At 25.7% G+C, this 23916-nt stretch overlaps 1 protein-coding gene across 2 annotated transcripts in view; it reads left to right on the top strand.

Annotated features, from left to right (window-relative positions):
• LOC117171463 (calmodulin-like) overlaps nt 1-18653 on the top strand; it is a 458393-nt gene extending 439740 nt beyond the window's left edge. For both annotated transcript variants that reach the window (XM_033358805.1, XM_033358804.1), the window contains exons 6-7: nt 12189-12245; nt 17401-18653. In XM_033358805.1, the coding sequence (XP_033214696.1) occupies nt 12189-12245; nt 17401-17483 (140 nt within the window). In that variant the 3' untranslated portion in view covers nt 17484-18653. The remainder of the gene's footprint in view (nt 1-12188; nt 12246-17400) is intronic.
• The last annotated feature ends 5263 nt before the right edge of the window (nt 18654-23916 follow it).

Here is a 23916-nt window from a genome sequence, read left to right as displayed (position 1 = left end):
TGAGACTCTACAGTGCCCCCTCATAAATCTGACATAGATTTCATAAAAATAACATGTGTTAATAGCAATAAGTATTTTGTTTCACAAACTAACGACTTTATGATATTTTCAGGGCCTAAAATGTTGCGTAGTCAGACTCACTTTGAATAGTCAGAATTGAAACATTTGTAATGAAGCACCAAAAATATGCAGTGGAAAGTTTATTTTATTTTTTAAGCAAAATTTTAAGATTTCTAGTCTAATAATTTCTAAGTATTCAGAATAAACTTTAATGTTTATTATCCAATAAGAAAATATACGAAATGTTTATTGAAATTTGAACTTTTTCGGGTGAAATGTCTGCTGTCAACTTTTTGGTTAAGAATTCACATTAGGTGAATTTCGGGTTAAAAATGGAACTTGCTTTGTAGAAAAGCCAATTTTTCGTCTCTAAAATTTAATAATTTGGAAGAAAATTCAACTATTTTCGTCGAAAGTTCAACTGTTTTCTTAAAAATTCATTCTTTTAGTTAAATATTCTTCGTTTTAGTTTCAATATCATTGCTTTTGTTAAAGATTAAACTATTTCGATGAAAATAATATATAAATATAATTTTTTTAATTAATTTTTTAAATAGAAAATTTCGCTATTATATCTTTGGTTGGAAATTTATCATTTTTAGTTGAAAATATCACTATTTGTTCAAATTTGCATTTTTTTTGTAAAAAGTTTTTTTTCGCTTAGAAAAATAATTTTTTTATTTGAACTATTTACTTGAGAATCAATGTATTTTGTTTAATACTCGTCTTTTTCATAGCTAATAAATTTGTTTGGTAAAGAATGCCACTGTTTCGTTTAAAATTAATATTTTTTAGTTAAGACTTAAAGTATTTTGTGGAAAATTTCATTCTGGTTTAAATATCAACTATTATTATTTTTTTGTTGCAAATTCATATTTTCAGGTTGAAAATTAATTTATTCAGTTGAAAAGGCAAATAATTTATTGAACATTCGGGTTTCCTGTAAAAAAAAAAATTTTTTAACTGAAAATTAAACTATTTGGTTCAATATTAGTCTTTTTGTCTTGAAAGTTCAAGTATCTGGTAGAAAATTCTACTCTTTTGCAGATTAAAAAATGTTCATCAAATATTTTGTTTATTGAAAATTAATTTTTTTAAGTGAAAATTTAACCATTCCATTTTGCATTTAAAACGGATATGTTCTGCAAAATTTAAAAAATTTCTATATTTGGGCAGAAAATTAATTTTCTTGATTGAAAATTCAACTATTTAATTGAAAATTTATCTATTTTGTTCAGAATTTGTCTTCTTTAGTAGTAAATTAATCTTCTCGCTTGAAAATTAATTTTTTTGGTTGATAGTTCCACATTTTGGTAGAATTTTTAAAACTCATGACATTTTTTTCAACTTTTAATATTTTAGATGCAAATTCATCTGTTTGTTTGAAAATTGAATTATTCTGCTGAAAATTTATTCTTTTGGTTTAGAATTATAATATTTCTTCACGGAAAATATAAGTATTCCATTTTTAACCGAAAATTGATATCTTAAAGTGAAAATTGATATGTTCCTGTTTAAGATACTGGTAATTTGTCAAAAATTCACCTTTTTCCAATTAAAATCTTCTTTTGTTTAAAGTTTAACTGATTTGCAAAAAAATTCGTCTATTTGGATTACAAATTCAACAATTTACCAAAAAATTAAAATATTTTATTGAGAATAAACTACTTTGTTCAAAATCCATTTATTCAATTTATTTTAAATCTGAAAATTTAACTATTATACTTTAACTGATTGGTTGAAAGTTCACGTTCTTTGTTGAAAATTTAACTTTTGTGTATAAAATAATTCTTATTTTTTAAAAAATGCATCATTCTGGTTGAGGATTCGACTATTTTGTTAAAAAATATTTTTCCTATTTAATTCTAACTGATTGAAAATTCATTGTTTTTTGTTGTTGAAGATTATTTTCTAAACTGAAATTTTTATTATTCCATTTTTGGTCTAAGAAGACTTATCTTATTTAGTTGAAAATTGAAATATTTAATTTAAAGTTCACATACTTTGTTGAAAATTCGTCATTCTGTAAAACATGATTTTTCTTGCTAGGAAATTCAGATATTTGGTAAAAAAAAAATCTGTTTATTGAAGACTTAATTATTTGGTCAAAATTCAACTATTTTGTCAGAAAAATATTTTTTGGTTGAAACTTCAACTGTTTTCTTAAAAATCTGCATGATAAATTTTTTTCAGGATATCCTAATTAAAAGTAAGTAATTAAATTATCTTTGAATTCTTGAATCAAATAAAAAACAATACCATTCTTTTGTTAAGCCGTAAACGGCCTTTCTCTGGATTGCAAATCTACTCGAAATAGTTTAAGGTGGCTTTTTTCAACCCTTATCAAAGTTTCTTCACTACTAGTTGATCCTCTTTAAAAAAGTTGGTAACTCGTGGTCTTTAAGCTCGCCGTCAGAGCTTGCACGTATCTCAAGACTTCCTTTAGAACTTTTTAGAAATACCGAGTTTGCATTTTTAACCTTGTTCTGCCGGTTCGAGTAGACTGATCTTACCTAACACTTTTAAAAGTACTTTCTACTTAACGTTCAACAATTCATTTTAACGAAGAATCCCTTAATACAATCATCACAATTCCCTTCAGCTGATTCTTAAAGTAAACTTTAAAATTGTTTTCTACCCACTTCAAGAAGTTTATTTTTATTTAGAAGTTTTCTTTCAATTGAAAAATCAGTACTGAACTACCGTCCTTTCTAAAAGTTTAAAAAAAGTCAAAATAAGAAATAAAGCACTTGAAAAAATTCTATCTTAATTTTTTTTATTTTACTAGTACTTATTAGACTGATTCAAGTGAACGGACTCGAATGGACCAGCCTGACCAACAGTCATAATTAGGTTTCATTTTTTTTATAAATAAAGCCGACACACAAATCAAATCACTCATAAAACTATTTAAAAAATTATAGGTTTATTGCGTCGGTAAGTTTTTGTGGGTAAAAATTTAAAATTTTCAAATAGATTTTAAAAAAGTGTTATTAATTTTTAAATAATTATGCAAGACTCAAAAGTAACTTCATTCCTAAAGTTATTAAAAGGTTATAAATGTACTGCGTCTATAATTTTTTTCGCTGATTATTTGTATGTATTAATCTAGTTTATATTAAATAATTTCGAATTTTTTTAACCGTGAAACATTTTTGTAAATAATAAAAAATAAATATATGACAGCATAAAACAAAGTTATAAGTTTTAAAAAATGCTTAAAAATACAATTATTTCAATTTTCTTGATACTTAAAAAAAATGGTATGCGTTGATAAAGCAAAATATTGAAGGAAAAAGAATTCAATAACATTTTTAAAAAGTTTATTAAGAATGCATTTCATTTTATCAAAGAATAATTAAAAAATTGACAATTAGAATTTTTTCAAATAAAAGAATTGAGAATGCAAGAAGAAAGCAAATAAATATTTTAACCTGCAAGTTCTTGCCCCAAACGTTTTTTTACAGAATTCTTTTTTCTTCTGATTTCGAAGTATTTTATACTTGAAATAAAAATAAAATATCGAGCACTTTTTTAAAAGGGTAATATTTAAACTGGCTATCAATTCTTTTTTACATATTTTTAATTATTTTTGGTTGGAATAGTTATTTTAACTTAAAAACTGAATTAAAAAGTACTATAAAATAATTAAATAAATCGAAAACTGTGCGTTTTACAGAGGTTTTTAAAAATCAGAAAATATTGATTTGTCACTGAGGTTATTAAAGCATTTTTCAACTCAAAAGTTATTAATTTTTTATAAGCTTTAAATTTTTTTTAAGCGGATTACATTTTTAAATAAAAAAGTTGAAATTTCTCTTAAGATTATAATTCTTTATTTTATAAACAAATTTATTGCACAAATGCAGGAATCAGGCATTTTTCGACATTGTAGTTGTTTTTAAAAAATATATAGAATTTATCGAACAATTATTAATTTTGCTGAAATTATCACGATGTTCCCCATTAAAACAACTAACACCGAAAAAACAAATGGTTCCATCCACAGATGTCCGAATAATGCATTTGGTTGTTAATTTTCTTTTTTAAATCATAAAACTTATCAACTTATCATGAATTTTGCCAAATTTATTATGAAGATCTAAATTAAAAGTCTAACATCGAAACAATCAGAAAATTAATAAACAAATTATTAATTTTGCAGAAGATTTCATGAAGTTCCTAATTAAAAAAGTTGAGATAAAAAAAAACTAATTTTTCTGTCGACAAATGCCTGGTTAATGTATTTGTTTAAAAAAATCATAAAACTGATTTAAAAACTATAAATTTTGCTGAAGTTATCATGAACTTCCTAATTAAAAGGGTTGACATTGAAAAAACGAGTTTTTCTACAAATACATGATTAATGCATTTTTTGATTAAATTTGTTTGATGAAATCATAAAATTTATTAACTTATTATAAATTTTGCTGAAATTGACTTAAAGATCCCAACTGAAAAGACTGGCATTGAAAAAAGCGAATTTTTCTGACGAAAGATGCCCGAGTAATGCATTTGTTTATTAAATTTGTTTAAAAAATCATAGGATCATTTAGAAAATTATCAATTTGTCTAAAATTATTACTAATTTCCGAATTAAAAAAAAATTACATCGAAAACAACGAATATTTCTCTCGAAAAATGCCTGATTACTGCATTTGTACATTAACTTTGATAATAATACAAATAATTATAATCATCAGAAAATTTTTTTAAAATAATATTGTTTTTATTCAAATCTCTTGCAATATAACTTGAAAAAACGTATATTTATGGAAAATCTTAGAAAAAATGTTGTTCAACAAATAATTTGTTTATAATATTTTTTCATAAATTGTCTAATATTGGAATTAAAACAATTTTTTGTTATTGACGAGCACCGGGAACGTCAAATAGAAAAACTGGCAATTTTCTTCGTCATATTTGTTTATTTATAAATAAATTGGAAACCTAATTCAAAAATCAGCCTCGCTAAATCTCTTGGAAATCTTATTAACTTTTTTTTTCAAAATATGAATTTTCAATTTTTCAAGAAAATTCAAAGAGTTGTTATGATATTCTTGTAGGTCATTGAAAAAGCAACATTTTTCTTAGCTTGACTTTTTTTCATATCGTGCGTTATTTGGCTTAAAATGTTCATTTTTGTGTGTTTTTTGGAATTTTGTAAATGTTATAATTCTGGTTAATTTTAATTTGATAAAAAAACAAGTAATTAGGATAAATTGTACATCTGTTTGAATACTATGAATATCCTAACAGAACATTTTTGAATCTCGAAAAAAATGGTCTCAAAAAATTTCAAAATACGGTCACTGTTTGAATTTTTATCCAAAATGGCTGGCTAACAAGCTTGATGTTTATTTTATGACAGTAAAAGAGTATACTAAAGGCCAATCTAATCTGACAATTTTTTCGAAATTTATCGTGCTAACAACACTAGAAATCTACAGACACACAGAAAGACACATTCGTAAAAACCTGTTTTTCGGATTCAGGGGGTCTCCAAACGTGGACATTCGACAAAAACTGGGGGAGGGGGTAATATTTACAATGATAATATTGACAATGATAATATTAGTGTCGTCCAAAAAATCTTTTTTTAAATTAAAGTTTTTTCAAGAATTTTTCAACTATTTTGCAATTAAAAAACCATAATTATTATATTATTAAATTATATATTGTTATAAAATATCCAAGTATTTTATTATACTTAAAGATTTTTCAAACAATTTTTGTTTGCTTTAGCAATGTTTTTTATTTTATTGCTTTTGTGTATTAAAAGTAACATATATTTTTAATGTATTTGACAATTATTTAAAGGATTTTATTTGTTTAAACAATTTTCTTCCACTGAAAATGTGTAAAAGCTACTATTTACTTGAATTTACGACGCATTTAATGAATTTTTAAAGCGATATTTTTTGTGAAAGACAGTTTGCAATTATTTAAACAATTGATAATGATTCACTGGCATCTATTCACAGAAAGATTATGAAAATTCTATTTTTTTCCAACCTCTCGCACTATGCAGCTTATTATGCAATATTTTCTTATATAATAACTTATACTCTAATTGTTTAAATATTAATCATTGTTCTAAAAAAATGTATCAGTTGAGCTATTGGTAGTTATTTTTTCCAATCGATTGCATTGAGATAAGAAAATATTTAAAAATAAGCGTTGTAGTGTGAGAGATACGAAAAGAACAAGAATTTTCTTTATCTTTTCAATAAAGAGGATCAAGTAATATTACCATTTCAGTACTGCCAAATATTCCGGAAAAAAATATTATTTTTAGTATTCGTTAATTTTTTCATCAATTCGAGAAAATATTCAGTTTTCACTATTTAGTGGAAAAACTATCCAAATAGAAATTATTTAAACAATTGCAAAACATGGTGACTTTGAACTATTTATTGAACAAATTCGTTTGAGCAAACAATAATTGTTTAAATAATGATAAATTAATCAAAATATACTTATTAAAAAGTACTTCTATTTTTCATTTATTCAGAAAACTGAGCTTTTCCAATTAGCTTAAAAATTATCTATTTTTATTTGAAAATTCAACTGCTTGGTTAAAAGTAGAACTTCTTTTTAAATCATGCAGAAAATCCATTTTTTGTTGAAAATTAAACAATATTGTTGAAAATTCGTGTCCTTTTAAATTAATTTTTTACCTGAAAACTTGATGGTTTTACTTTTAGCCTAAATGTTACCTTCTTTATGAATATTCAACTAATTATTCTATCAATCGTTTTTATGATAAAAAATAATTTTTTTATGTTTCTAAAAAATGTTTGTAAAAAATTATGATTCTTGCTTAAGAATTATTCTTTTTGGTTGAAAATTGAATATTTTGGTAAAAAGTCAAACTATTTTGTAGAAAATTTGTTTTTTTGTTGTTTAAAATTAATTTTTTTATGGAAAATGTAACTATTAAATTTTAGGTTAAAAATATTTTTTTGTTTTTAGTTGAAATTTCATCTTTTTGCTTGACATTGGAATTATTTGATAAAAAAATATCGTTGTTTTTCCGTCAAAAAATTATTTTTTAAATGAAAATTTAACAATTTCATACATGTTTGAATATTTATTTTATTAATTAAAAATTCAGTTACTTGGTTGAAAATTGAACTATATTCATTTAGTTCAATTTATGAAATTAGAAAATGTATCAAAATAACTGTGAGAAATTTGTTTGGAGACTTTTTGTAAATTTTTTGATTGATTATCAATCTTCTCCAAATGATATTTCTGATTGCACCAATTGTTGAATTCAATTTTATAACATGGGAATAAATTTCTTCTAGAAATAATTGAGAACACACGTGGTCTTTTTGCCTGGCTTTAGAATCCTAAGACTCTAAGGATTTCCGAGAAGGGTTTTCGTGATTTGAATTAATCAGGATTACGGAAGAAGAGCAAGAATTGCACTTGAGACCAATTTTAGGCATTTATGTTGAGATTCTACTTTTTGAACTTTTTTTCTGGGTCGCATATATTTGATTATTATTAGGAGAAAATTGTATTTCATTTTTTTGACTAAGGCAAGAGGTCGCGAGATGTGCGTCGCTGATACGACTGAGGCTTTACGGGGTGAAACTAGAGAAAAATTCTAATGAATCTAATGGATTTTGAAATACTTCCACCTGGTGAAACTTCAATCGAATTGGCGACGCATATCTCGGCATACATTCTGATCACGATCACTCAAAAAGTTTAAAGAAAATTTAAACTATTCCGTAGTTCAATTTTCGTCCAGAGTAAAGTGATTTTTTTTAAAGAAGATAAAATAAAGCATTTACAACAAAATAGTTTAATTTGATATGTTTGTTTTAAAATTAAACTATTTTGTTGCAAATGCTCTATTTTTCCCTAATTTAAAAAAATACAAAGTTATTTAACTTTTAACCAAGTATTTGAATTATTAACTAAAAAAGATAAATTGTTATCCAAAAATGAATATGTTAATTTTTCAACAAAAAAGATTAATTTACAATAAAAAATAATAAGTAATTCTTACATCCTAGTTAAATTTTCAACTAAGGAATTGAATTTTTAACTAAAATTATGAACTCTGAACAAAGAAAAAATACATTTTCAACAAATTAGTTAAACTTTCCACCAAGTATTGAATTTTCAACAAGAAAGGTGAATTTTTCATTCAAAAACAATTATTTTTTGCCAAAAAATCCGAGTTCGAACAAAATACATGAATTTTCAAATAAAAAAATTATTTTGCAACAAAAAATTGAATAGTTTAATTTTCAGTTGGACAAATTAATTTTTAACAAAATATAAGAAATTTTCAACAAAACAATAAAACCTGTAAACCAAAACAGGCTGGTTTCAATCAAATAGCTGCATTTTTAACCAAAAAGAATTAAATTTCTACTAAAAGACATAATTTTTTCTTGGTTGCACATATTTCATTGTTGTTAGTGAAAAATTGTATTTAAATTTTATAACTAACAAGGAGAGATCACAAGATGTGCGTCGCCAATTCGACTGGGGCTTCACAGGTGTGTATTTTTTCGCATTTCGGAAACTAGGGCTCATTGGATAAAAAAAAATATATGGAACTAATGGATTTTGATATACTTTCTCCCTATGAAGCTTCGGTCGCATTAGCGACGCACATCTAGCGAATGCTCGTTGTAAGTAAATGTTGACTATTGTTTTAAAGGCCTTTGAGTAATTGAATTATCAACTAAAAATCTCATTTTAACCTTAAAATGAAACTGCTAAATTTTCAACAAAAAAGATTAATTTACAAACAAAGAAAGAAGGAGTTTTCAACATTATCATTATATCTTTAACCAAGAAATTGAATTTTCAACCTAAATTATGAACCCTCAACAAATAAAAAATACATTTTTAACAAATTTGTTAAACTTTCAACCCAATATTTGAATTTCTAACCAGAAAGGATGAATTTTCAACCAAGCAACATTATTTTTTCAGAAAATCTAAATTCTAAGCAAAATACATAAATTTTCAACTGAAACAATTACTTTACAACAAAAAGTCAGTTTAATTTGCAATTTGCTAAATTATTTCCCAATCAGTAAATAAAAAATCTTGAACAAAATAATAAGACGCTTAAATCAAAGCAGCCTAATTTTTATCAAACAGTTGGATGTTTAACCAACAAAAAAAATATTAAATTTCTACTAATAGAAATTAATTTTTCTCGGTTGCACATATTCTGTTACTGTTAGTGAAAAATTCTGTTTAAATTTTACAACTAACAAGAAAAGATCGCGAGATGTGCGTCGCGGATTCAACTGGGGATTCACCGGGTAAAAGTACATGCAAATCCATTAGGTGCATCTTTTTTCTTCACATCTCGGAAACTAAAGCTTATTGGATCAAAAGAGAAAAACAGCAAATGGATTTTGATATACTATCAACCTGTGAAACCGTACTCGAATTAGCGACGCACATCTCGTGACCGCTCCTTGTAAGTAAATTTTGACTTTTTTTTCAAATATCCTTGTGTTGGGTGAAATATTCTAATGACGATTACTTGAAAAGTTTACAAAAAATTAAAACTATTATCTTTGTCAGGGGTGGTCCACAGTAGGGTGATATTGTACAAAAATAGGGGGAAATAAGAAAAAATAGAATGCTTTCAACCAAGAAAGATTACTTTACTCCCATAAAAGCTTCATTTTTCATTTAAAAGCACAAATTTTTAAAAACCAAACAGTTGAAGTTTCGACGGTAAAATGTAATTAAAAAAAAACAGGTAAATTAAACTAAAAAAATAAATTTTCAACAAAATAGTTCAATTTTGTCAACCAGTTGGATTAAACGAAAAAAATTTTTTTTTAACAACATAGTTTCATTTTCAACGAGCATAATTCATTTTCAAATAAAAATTCTTTTTTCCATCTTTTTTTTTTATTAAGTCTTTTCTACCAAAAGAAGAATTTTCAACAAAAATGATTTTTTTAAACAATAGACGATTTTTAATCAAAGTATATGAATTTTCTACCAAGTATTTAAATTTTCATATTTTAAAGTATGAATTTATCATCAAAAAGGGATTACTCAAATTTTTAGATGAAAAATTAATTTTCACAACAACAAATAAAAGAATTTTTAGCCAAAAAGTTATATGTTCAACCATAAAGATGGACTTTTCCACTAAAAATATTGATTTCCGAAACAGTTTAATTTTCAACCTAAAAATATTATTTTTTAACAAAATAGTTCAATTTTTATGAAAATAGTTTCATTTTAAAAAAATTTCAGTTTTTGACAAAAATATGAATTATTTACATTAAAGTTCATTTTTAGCTGTATTTATTAAATTTTCATAACGAAGAGAAATTATTTTCTGCAAACACGATTAATTTACAACCAAGCCGTTCCATTTTTAATAAAAAAAAGATGATTTTTTCACTAAGAAGTTTAATTTTCTAAATATGGAACAATTATATATTTAACCAAACAGTTGAATTGAAAAAAATGAATTTTCAATAAAGTAATTTCAATGACAACCAAGTGGTTAAACTTTTAATTGAAAAATATTTTTTAATAAAAAAAACATTTTAATTGAATGTAGTTGAATTTTCAATTACAATTTTTTTAATTTCTAACTAAAAATGGAATGGTTAAATTTTCAAGAATTTTTTTAATTAAACATGTAATACCTGATATTTCTAGCAAAAAGAATTTTAATTTCAAATCATAAAGAGATGATTTTTTTTTAATAATAATTTTTCACAAAATAGTTGGATTCTCAACCAAGAAAAATTAATTGTTAAATAAACAATTGCATTTTTAACTAAAAATATAAATTTTCTACCAAAACTGTAATAGTTATATTCTCAGTACAAAAGTTCATTTAAAAAAATATATATTATTCTTGAAAATAATTCAACTTTCAGCTAAATACAGGAATTTAAAAAAAAATTAATTTTAAACCCAGTACTTTAACTTGTTAACATCTAGTTGCATTTCTAACAAAAAAATATGTTGACCTTAAAAAATAAAAGTTAAATTAACAAACAAAAAAATGAATGTATTTGCAACGAAATCGTTTAATTTTCAAACAAACAAACGAAACTTCAACTGAAATGATGAATCTATAACAACAACAAAAATTATTTTTTAACAAGTTTATTCAATTTTTAACCAAGTAACTGAATTTTCAACGAATAAAGATTAATGTTTAACCAAAAATGCAATAGTCAAATTTTCAAACAAAAAAGGTTCATTCTTAACAACACAATTGGATCTTTAACCAAAAAAGATTAATTTTTATACCAAAAAATGGATTTTGAAACAAACAGGATCATATTTCTACTAAAAGAGTTGAATTTTAAACCAACAAAGATTTTTCCGTCAAAAAGAAGCAAAATTTTAACAAAATTGTCGAACTTTTTGCAAACCGGTATCATTTTGGGGAGCTACTGTTATTACAAATTTAATATCAGCGATTCCATTAATTGGAAATGAAATTGTAATCTGATTATGAGGTGGGTTCAGAGTTAATAATTCTACATTAAATCGATTTTATTTATTACATTTTATCATTCCATTTGTTATTTTAATAATAATTTCGATTCATTAAATAAATTATTTAATTTCGAACACAAAAGTTATTTTATAACTAAATAGTGCAATTTTATACGAAACAGTTGAATTTGTCACGAAAATTTGAATTTCAACAAAAAGGGTTGACCTTTTACCTATGTTATTAAATTTTCATCAAAATAATTAAATTTTTAAACAAATAATACAATTTTAAGAAAAAATATCGAAGCTTATTTAAAAAAATAATAGTAGACGATTTACTTGTTGGGCTACATAAAAAAATTAAACTGTTGATACTTTATAGACTAGAGAATAATAGTTTAAATACACATTAAAGCTTATTTTTTACGTTCTTTAAACATTATGTTACAAAATGGCAAATTTTGTTTGAAAATAAGACTAATATTCCATTCACCTTTCATTAAAAATTAGTAAAATAAAAAAATAAAATAATATAAATTGATACAAATTTTATTTATTATTTTTTTTTCTTAATTTGGGAATTTTTTCATTAATTTTTAGTTTATAGATATATTTAAGTCACAAATTCATTAAGTATAATCTTATTCCTTTTTCAGTTGAGGATATGATAAAGGAAGTCGACGTTGATGGCGACGGACGAATCGATTTTTATGGTACGTAGCCTTTATTATATTTTATTATTAATTTTATAAGGATTTTTAGAAAAAATGCATGTCACACCGAAACTCGAAGAGAAAATATTATTTATTTTTGTTAATTTCTCCTTTTTCGCTCTTGGATTTAAAAAATTCGATTGGCTTAGATCAAGGTCAAAACAGTTCGACCTTGAGACGAGATATTCCTTTAAAAGCAAATTGTGAATTCAAATAAGAAAAGTGTCATACGGTATTAAGCCTTATTGTTCCTAAAAATCAGGGATGCATTGATTTTTTTTTGAATGGTAATTGTGAAAGGTAACCTTGCATGAAGAGGCTCGGTTTTACACAAGGGGTACTTTCTATGAAGGGCGTCTTTAAACGGGAACGAGATAGACTTAAATGAGACATTTACCCCGACTTAGGCCTTGATTCAGGAAAGGTTACAAAAACTGTTCCTCAAAATATGGATTTTTTGAATGACTTCTGATGTGACCTTGAAATTCAATTTCCTTCAAGCGAAAGTGTCGTTTCCCCTCAAAATGTAAAAAGATTCCGAAATGAGTTAAACGAAAATGTTTTTTTTTATCGATCAGGGTAATTATTGAATTTTTTAAATTAAATATTAAATAGTGTCGATTACTGGTATATTATTTTTTGGAGAAATGGAGAAAAAAAATTTACCTTTGTCAGGATTTGAACCGGGAACGCTACTATGCATGAGAAGATTACGTCTGTTACGCCACCGATGCTATGTTACATCATTTCTTGTTTCTCCAAAAATAATAGAATCAGCAATCCGCACAATTAAATAATTGATATCAAGACATTAAGTTATAGCCTGTTCAACAAAATAATATCATTGTTTAAATTAAGATTCTAATTCAAACTCGATTTTAAAGGTCAAATTTTTTTAACAATGCCTACGGGCCTATCATTTTTAAAAATGTTACAAAATCATCTTTCAAAACTGTAGCGTAAACAAATTGGCTTATTGGTATTAAAAAACTACATTTTTATTAAATAGTTTAATTTTCAACCTGATATTTAATTTTAACCAAAGAGACAATATTTCAATTAAAATGATACATCTTGAAACAAAAAAATCAATTTAAAAAACAAATGGTTGAATTTTCGACCCAAAAATGGTCATTTTTCAATCAAGTAATATAATTTATAACCAAATAATTTATTTATAGACAAAATAATTGAGCTGCTCACAAAATAGTTAAATTTTCAACCAAAAAGTGGAATTTCCAACCAAAGACGATTGATTCTCAAAGAAAAATGTAACTTTTGATATTTCAACTAAAAAAGATTTTTAGTTTAAATTAAATTAAGTTAGATTCATGCAAAAAAAATTCTACAAAATAGTTGAATATTCAACAACAAAAAATTAATTTTCAAAGAAGATTAATTTTTAAGAAAATGCAGGCATTTTCATTAAAATAGAATAGTTAGTTATGCAGCTGAATAAATTAATTTAAAAGCAAAAAAACGAATTCTCAAGAAAATGGTTAAATCTTCAACCAATAAAATAATTGTTTTTAGAAAGTCGTTCAGTTTCGAATCAAATATGGTAGTTCAATTTTGAAATGAAAAGTTAAGTTTGTTGAAATTTTTAGTTAAAAAATTAGTTTTCAATGAACAAATAAAAAAAACAAAAAGATAAGGTCACAAAAAATTACAATTTTCAATCAAAGATATGTATTTTTAACTATGATGATAAATCTTCTATAATAAAAATTAATTTTTAACGTAGTTGATCAACTTTTTACCTAATAGTTGAACATTGAATAAAAAATATGCAATATTAACGAAAAATGTAATAGTTGATATTTTACCTAGCAAGGTTCTTATTTTAAATAAAAAATAATTACATTTTTAACAGTATACATGCATTTTTCAAACAAATACATATTTAAATTTTCAACAAGAAACGATGAATTTTCAGCAAAAAATTTCATTCTGGTTAAAAATTTAATTTTCAAACAAAAAATTATTTTTAACAAAATAGTTAAATCGTCAACCGACGAAATGAATTTATAATAAAGTTTAATGGTTTAAAAGCTTTAAAAATCAGCGATTATGAATTTTAAAATTGTTTCTTTTTTTAATATTTAGAAATAAAAATCTTTGGACTGGAACGTTTGCTTTTCGTGGGTGCATTTACTCATAGTAGGTTAAAAATATGAATTAAACAATTTCAGGAAAGTGAAATTTATTTCAGAAAAAATTAATTTTTGATTTCAAATATTAAATAGTGGCGGTTCTGGTCTATCATTTCATGGAGAAAAAATCTACCTCAGCCCGGATTTGAACCAAAAACGCCACTATGTATAATTTTTTTTTATTCCACTTTTTAAGATTCATTATTTTAGTTGAAACATCATCTCTTTAAATAACAATGTACATAAAGTTAAACAATTTAGTAAAAATTACAACTTTCTAGCGTTACTATAGAAGGAGACAGTTACGAAAAATGATAAATTGTTTAGAAAATTAGTTTTGTAAATTTCATTGACTAATGCCTCGCTCTAAGTGAAAGGTGCCAAAAAATTTGAATATATCAGAAAAAACCGCATTTTTCAATCATTATTCAAAGAAAATATTATTTAAAATAGTAATAAATTGTTTAAAAAAATATTTTTGTTAGAATGAAAGAATTATTACTTCACTCTAATAATGATATTAAAAATAAGTTTAAAATTGGACAACTTGCAACTTCCTGGCATTACTCGATGTGAATATAGTTATAAACAATATTAAATTATTTAAACAAAAATATTTGTTAACTTGCATTCATTATAATCAAACTAAGTAAAAAGTAGACCAACATTTTAATATTTTAGGAAAAAATACAACTGTCTAGCATTGCTACACTATAAGATAGACATAAACAATAATAATTTGTTTAAAAATCAGATTAGTTGAATTTAATTATTTCTTACCGTAGTCCAATTGGAAAGTTTAAAATAATTTTAAAAATTCGAAAAAAGCGTATTTCTAACTCTATTCTATGAGGAAATTGCCTAAAACACTAACAAATTGTTTAGAAAACTTTTATAAACATCTAATTATCAGTGTGGAGTATTTTATGTATCAAAAACCATTTTTATTATAAAAACCAAAAAAAATCATAATGTCTTATCGTTTAAAATTAATAATTTTTTTTAATGTAAAATATGAAATAAATTAATGCTAATTGCAATCTGTTAGCTGCTATTTAAAAATTATGTGAACAATTTTCATAAACAAACAGTTTTCATATGCCACAATGAATAGGCTCGATTTTTTGAAGAATCAGACAAAAATCTCTTAACAATTACTTCTTGCTGTAATTTTCTCAAATTAAAAAAACTTCATTATTTAAACAATATCTATAAACAAATGTACATTTTCAACATTAATCCATAAATAGGCCCAATTTCATTGAGGAACCAACTAAAAATATATTCCCGGTAACAGCTAACTGTAATTTAGTTCAAATTGAAGAAAAATATTTATTATTTTTTATAAATAATTGCATATTTAAACCATTTTTCCAAGAATAGGTTCCATTTTCTAAGCGAAATCAACTAAAAATTTGTTTTTAATGACTCTTTGCTATGGTATTTATGATACTTACGAATAGAAAGAAACATTGAATTATTTAAACAATTTTTATAAACAAATGTACATTTTGTCCTATTATGTATAAATAGGCTAAATGTTTAGCAAAATCGACCAAAAACGTTTTTTTAAGGACCCCTTCTTGTCATTTTCGACCAAATAACAAGAAATTTAAATTATTTCAACAATATTTATAAACATTATTTAATAATATTTTATCTATTCTTGTTGATTTCACAAAACCAATCAATATTTATTATGACAAAATGGTCCAACTGTAATTTTTTTTTCATAAACATTGTTCAAATAATAATAATATTTTTCATCAATTTGAAAATATTTTGCGCTAGGATTCAATAATTTTAGAAATATGATCTTGTTTGTAAATCTTGTTTAAATAATTAAAAGTTATTGTTACATTTTAAAAAAATACAGTAATAAGTTATTGGAAAGAAATTTTTTGTTGATTCTGCAAAAAATGAGCCTATTCATTTTGACATACGAATACTGTGTATTTGTTTATAAAAATTGCTCAAATAATTATCAAAAAGCAGCTGTTGCTCACTAATCGCAATTAGGCATTAATTTCTCTCATATTTTATCTATCAACTATGAATTTCGAACAACTGGTCATTGCGAATCGTGATTCGCAATGTATATTGTTCATTAATTTGTTTAAAATATGAACAATTTTTTTCTTACCCTATGTTGTTGAATATTATTGCTTAATATTTCTGACACTGACCTAAGCTCTTTTTTTAGTCAATTTGAAGATCTTGAAAGAAAGTACGTGGAAAATGTTAGGGAAAAAACACTGTATTTTGTTGTTAATAAAAATTTGTTGTTTCATAAAAATTAATTTTCGGCACCGAGTTGTTCAATTGGGAAACCTCGCAGACATTTAAAAAATTTTAAATCCCTTGAAAATTAGCTTGTAGACATAATTTTCTCCACAAAAAGTGCTTTTGGTCACACTGTGCAAGAGGTGTCCTCGTGTGAGAGCCTAGCTGCGCTCATTAGCTAATTTCACAGAGGCTCGGGAGACAAAAATCACACGAATAAAACGACGAAAAAAATTTGATCTTCAGTATGAGCAAAGTGAATCAATAAATTTAAAGATTATTATTATTGTTATTATTTCAATCTTAATTTTAATTTTTAATTTCATTAATGAATTAATTAATTATTTTATTAATTGTTAATTTAATTTTGAATTTCATTTTTTAAAGTACAATTTAAGGTGCTTTCAATGTCAAATTTGTCTAAAACTAATCCACATTAACCTAGGAGAATATTTTTGTTCGTTTACAAAGTAATGTTAATGATTTCAAAAGGAGAGGAAATGAATTATTCTCTTTGAAGCTATAAAATGAGAAAGATCTTTGAAACCAGCTTTTGACTTCGCTTTCTATCGGAAGCCTTTTATGCAAAAATGGTACGATGTACGTTCGTTGAGTTCGTTATTGTTTTCCAGACTCTTCTCATCAGTTTATCAGAGTGTCGAATATGGATGAGAAATCCTAGAGAAGAAAAAGTTACAAAAATTGAATATCTGTTTCAGAATTCGCACACGCCTTAGGCGAGCCAGGAATAGATGAAGACGAGGAAGACGAAGAAGAGGACCCTCAATCGCCCACATTCTGAAGACCTGATTATCTTCTTCAGTCTCTCTAATCCTCAAACGATACGAATCAAAGCACTTGTCAGCGAAGCAATATCTCACCAGTATCTTATATCATCTTATCTCAAAATTATCAATTTTCCTTCTTCGGAAATTTTTGAAAATTCTTTTATAGCTAAACTTTATCTGGTATGGAACTTCTTGGTTTTAAATTTGAATGCAGAATGCCTAACAGAGATGTGCTCACATTTATTTTATACGGATGCTCAAATAACTCAGTTTAAGATTATTCTAATTTATATTATTCACGTTTAAATTTTTCAGAAGTCTTGGAAAAGTTGATTTCAATTAGAAAAGTTGTGTTTTGTTTAGTAATTAGTTACTTTTTTGGTAACGTTACTTTTATAAATAAGCAGAGAGCGGATGAGCGCATCTCTGCTATGAAGCTTTGCCGCTGGTCTATTTGAATGTGAGAGACTAGCTGCGCTCATGAGCTAACTTTGCAGTCGCAAAAATCCGCTCTCTATAAATAGGTAACGAATTCGTAACTAGTTTAAAAAATGTCAGTTGCAGTAACTAAAAAACTAGTTTATTTTTTATTTTTCACTGTTTAAATTGTGACAAATTTCGAAAAATTATTGCTGTTAAAAATAAACGAAGAATAGACAGGGCTACCACAGTCGGATTTACTTTAAAATAGTAACCTATTTAAAATGAATAGTTAAAAATGACTCATTTACTATTCAGTTGAAAAGAATGCGCTAAATTTTATAAGAATTCTAACTAAATTTAAACGAATTTAGGATAAAATTAAAAATTAAACAATGAGTTTATGAATTAAATAAAATTCAAGTGAATTGAGAGGTATTCAAGGGAAATAAAACCAATTCGGTGAAAATCGTGAAAATTGAAGTAAATAGAAAAAAATCTAAAATATTCCAATGATTTCAGTAATATTAGTGTGAATTTAGAATAATTTAACGGAATTCGAGAGAATTTGATTAAAATCATAAGAAATTGAAATAATATAATTGCACAAAAGTATTACATAAAAAAATTTCCGCTGAGGATGGCACAGCATTCAGGAAGAATTCAAAAGACTTTAGTTAAGTTAACAACAAAAAATAATAAATAAAATTCGAGTGAATTTAGAGAAATTTGGAGAAAATAAAACGAGGGACTTTTAAAAATCATTGACTCATTTAAATCTTAAATTAATTCAGAATGATTGAAATGTAATTTATAAGATTTCGATAAAATTCCAAAGAACTCAAGGTAAGTTTAAAAGAATTTAAAATAAAGTGAAAAAAGATACAAAAAACATCTGTATATTGAGTGATATTGAGTAAGTTTAGAAAAACCTAAGTGAATTTTAAAAAAATAGAGGGAAATTTATAAAAATTCAAAAGAATTCAACAAAATTTGATAGAATTCATGATGAATTAAGAAGAATTTAGTGTAAATTATAAATAATTCATGACGAATTTTAAATTAATTGAAAATATCCAAAATATTCCATTGATTTCAGTAAAATTAGAGAGAATTCAATCGAATTCAATGGAGTCAAAAGAATTTAAAGGAATTTACAAATCTAATAAAATTTAAAATTTTCGTTTTAAATGATTAAAGAAAAAAAGTTCCTAAAAGTGACTTAAGTGACTGTGTGGCAGCCCTGAATACAGACAAAATTAGAACCTAATTTTTTTTAGTTTACATCAGAGATGTCCAAAAAAAGGCTTTTTTCGACAAGTGAATACGCTTTTCGATTTTAAAAAAAATGTAAATCAAATAATGAAGTTTAGGCCCGAGAAAAACTGGATCGGATAATGTAAAGTATTCACTCATAAATGTATGAGTTAAAAACTGCAAAAAGTTGAAAAATGATCTTAATTTTAAATAAATTTTTTTCCTTCGTAGCTACAAATGAAAAAAAAAGTTTCTGGATCATAGCTTGAAACTTTTATTAGAATTATAAGAAAATATTGTTCTTTTGAGTTCCTGATGTATTAAAAAATTGAATTAAAATTTCCCAAAATTTCTAACGCAAAAAAATTAGCAAAAAAATCGTCATTTCTTTATATTTTTATTAAAAATTGGCACTCTTTAAGCCTGACAGGTCGCTAAAAATGTATGGAATGATATTAAACCATCATATAATAAAACCTAATATTAAGGATTTTTTTGGGTTACTGATTACAAATGTATGGTTAAAATATAAAAATTCAAAATTACGGATCCAAGATGCTAAACTTCAAGAACAAAAAAAAAATTTAATGCCTCTAAAAATCTGTATATACTGGTTTTTAGGACATTAATTACGAACCTGGGTTCAAAATTTAAAAAAAAGGTTTGAAATTCAAGATGGCGATTTCAAATTAAAACACGAATTGATTGACTCGAAAATCCGTAATCAGGGTTATTTTTTGAATTTTTTATTACTCATCTAGAGCTAAAATATAAAAATTAGAAATCGCGGATCCAACATGACGATCTCAAATTAAAAAAATGGACTTCTTGGATTTACAATCCACACATAATAGTTTTTTCAGTCGATGAATACGAATGTGTAACAAAAAATTAAAACATTTCTAAATTTAAGATGGCAGATCAAATATGGCGAAATCATATTACGAAAAATTGAGTTTTTGACTTTATTCTTTATGTCTATTGGGCTTCCGGGTCACTCATTACGAACCTGTGGTCAAAATTTGAAAATTAGACGCAGGATTCAATATGGCGGATTAAATCTAAGAAACTCAAAATATAAAAATTTTAAATGTCGGATCCAATATATTTGACAGAAACTACAAAGATAGCGGATTCAATATGGCGGATACAAATTTATCACATCAATTGATTTAGCTCTTAGCTCGGTATTTAAGGTTTTTTTTTCATCTGAGATTACGAATCTAGTTTCAAAATTTAAAAATGTTAAAAATCCAATATGGCGGATCCAAGGCTGTAAAATAAAACTAAGGAAATTGACTGATTGAGTCTGAGCTCGATATTTAGGGTTTTTTTAAATCGCTTATTACGAATATGAAGTTTAAATATCAAAAATTTTAAATGGCGGATTCAATATGGTGAACAAAAACTATCCAAAATTGACTTATTTGGTATCATCATATATTCTGGTTTTTCGCGTCGCTTATCACGAACCTGGGGTCAAAATTTAAAAACTTTGTAAATTCAATATTGCGGATCCAATATGGTGGACTTATACTACGAAAAATTAAATAATTGTCCCTAAAAATCAGTACTTAGTGCTTTTTTGGGGTCGCTGATTACGAACCGTGTGTAATTTTTTTTTTTTTATTTCAAAATCCAAGATGGCGGAACTAATGCGATGGAATACGACCAAATAAATTAACTAATTGTGTCTAAACTCGGTATTTAGAGATTGCTTGAATCACTGATTGGAAATATGGATTCAAAATTATAAAATTAAAAATGGCGGATATAATATAGCAAACTAAAACTACAAGAAAGTTACTTATTGGTTCTAAACTAGGTATTTAGTCATTTTTGGATCGCTGATTATTTTCTGAGTCAGTGACCTGACCATTTTTAATTCTCCATTTTGAGTTTTAGATTTAGGATTTGGAATCAGAGACCGCAAAAACCAACGAGTGTCAAGTCTTGGTAAAATTAATGTTTGACTTACATTTTCAAAAAAATATAAGACTTTTTCCACCTTTCAAAAAAGCCTTTAGTGGATATTTTTCATATACACATGACACACGCTTTCCCGGTTCCCGATATACCGGATAAGGTCTAGAAGGGTGAGAGAAAGACGCAAGAAAGGGAAAAATAACAGTTACGAGATTCCCGGTTTACCGTGAAGGCCATTGAATGTACCCCCGAAACGACCGGTAAAGCGGGGCTCCAGTGTGTATGTATTTGCAACCAGTCATTCCCAAGTGTTAGTTTTTTAACCAAATTTTTATATATAAATTAAAAAAGTATTGACAGTTACTTTGTTTGCAATATTAAATAATATAAAATTGAATTTTTAACCGGTAGAAGTCACTAGTTCCTTTTAGAAAACAACTAACCCATCACTGTTACATGGAAGAGTAATATTTTAGAGTTGGAAAGAAAGAGCAAATATTAAGTTTCTGAATACATTTTTTCAGACGTTTTGCTATAAATTATAGGACGTGGTACGATGCGTCTTCTAAATACGTCCAACGCATAGAAAAGATTTATACTACAGGTTTTACGATGGAATCGCTGCTACTCATTCTAAAAAGGGCGTGCCACCTGTACGCGTAGCTATTAAGAGTTTAGACCCGTTATGGGACAAGCGTTATGAAAGCCCTGAGATTTAGAGCATCGAAGGACTCTCGTAAAATAACGGATAAAAGATAGAAAACTGATAATGATAAAAACAGAATCTGGAATTTCTTGTTTTGTTTTTAATTAAACTTTTTTTTATTCTTGTAACAATAGCTTTTCTAAATACAGAAGACTCTCAGAAAGCCCCCAATTCGTGGGACTCACGTTCTCACCAAGCGCCCGGTGCGTGGGACTGAGGTTCTCACCAAGCACCCGCATGGTTAAGCCACACCCCTTAGTGGAAAATATCTTCGAGACGCATTGGTGAACCATTTAAATATCGTCTCGCGCACGCGCAACTAATATCAAGGTCAAAGTGCTTATCGAATTTGAAGGTGAAGGAAGGGACAGGCATTTGACGAGAAAAGGCGCTTAGTGCAGAAGGCGCTTTGTGAAAATCTCCTGTAGTACGAAACCCAACGTTACGTCGCGCGCTGACTCTCTAGACTTGTCAGTAAGGGGCCGTTCATAAACTATGTTACCATCTTTTTAGTATTTTTTACTCCCCCCACCCCTGTCACCTGATCAACACATTGCAACCAAATTTGTGAACTTTTAAGCAAAAGAGAGGAATTTTCAAGAAAATAGTTGAAATTTTCACTGAACAGTAAAATCTGCAAACCAAAAAGACGAATTTAAAAAAAAGAGTTACGTTTTAACAGAAAAGTTCAGTTTTAACTAAAAAAGATCAATTCCCAATCCAAACAGTACATGTTTAGGAAAGTTGTTACATTTTCAACCAAAAATATTAATTGACTATCAAAAAAGATGAATTTCGAGCGAAAAATGTAATATTTTATGTTTCAACTAAATAAGATTTTAATTTTGGAATAAAAAAAAAATAAAGATGAATTTTTAACAAGAAAAAACGAGTTTTCGATCAAAAATAATGTCTTGGAAAATATAGTTGAATTTCTGATGGAATAATTGAATTTGCAGTAAAATTAATTAATTTCATAATAAAAACAAATGAATATTTTAAAACAGAACGAGGTTTTAAAGATAAAATGGCCAATGTTTTAAAATACAGTTGACTTTTATACCTGAGAAGATGAATTTAAAAAAATTATTCTAGTTTGTAATTATTGAAAGGTGAATTTTCAACATAATAGTTTAATTTTCAACTAAAAAAAGATGAAAAGAACACAATGAATTTTAACCAGTTGAAACCAAAGAAATAAGTCGAAACAATTAATTTTGGACCAAAAGTTGATTTTAAAAATTAATAGTTTAATTTGTAAGCAAATGTTTAAATTTGCTAGAAAATACATAAATTCTGAACTTGAACAGTTTAATTTTCTATTAGAAATATCAATTTTGAACAAAAAATTAAATAGCAATATTTTCATTTATTAATGTTAAATTTTCAACGAAAAAGAATAATTTGGAACCAAGAAGAATAAATTTCTAATAAAAAAATGAGTTTGCAAGAAAATTAAAAAATGTTCACCTAAACAAGATAACTTTTTAACCAAATAGTTAAATTTTTAATTTAAAAATATAATTTTTCAACCAAACACATAAATGTTTAATCAAAAAAATAAACTTTAACCTTAATTGACCTAGAATACATTTTACTGTAATTTCTACTAATTTCTTAATTTATAGTATAATAGTTTTTAGGTCAATTTTCTAGGTCAAACTTACTGGACTCTTCAGTAATTGACCTAAAATGTATTATATTATATTTTTTCCATCAATTTGTTATCATATAGACTAATGAATTTTAGGTGAATTAAACTCTAAACAGTCTAATGTGGGGCTGACTAGCATCGCCTTACTAACTAGTCCAGTGATTCCGCCCTGCCCTAAACGGTTTAGAATTTGATTGACCTAAAATTTAATATGCTATATATTATCTATTCTTTTTTATGATATAGTATACTGGATTTTAGGTCAATTGAATCCTAAACTAACTGATGCAGAGCTGACTCACATTACCTTACTGAAGATTCCAATTAATTTTGTTTTATTGACCTAAAATTTATTATACTATATCCGATAATTTTTCATTTCTAAATTTTATTTTAATTAAATTCTAAATCGAATTGCATTGTCTTGCCAATGAATACAAAGGGGCAGCCATTCCTTTGATGGTTTAGAATTTAATTGAACTAA

The sequence above is a fragment of the Belonocnema kinseyi genome, chromosome 4 (genome assembly GCF_010883055.1).
Source record: "Belonocnema kinseyi isolate 2016_QV_RU_SX_M_011 chromosome 4, B_treatae_v1, whole genome shotgun sequence".
Classification (NCBI taxonomy): Eukaryota; Metazoa; Arthropoda; class Insecta; order Hymenoptera; family Cynipidae; genus Belonocnema; species Belonocnema kinseyi.
This window is presented reverse-complemented; position numbering and strand designations above follow the sequence as displayed.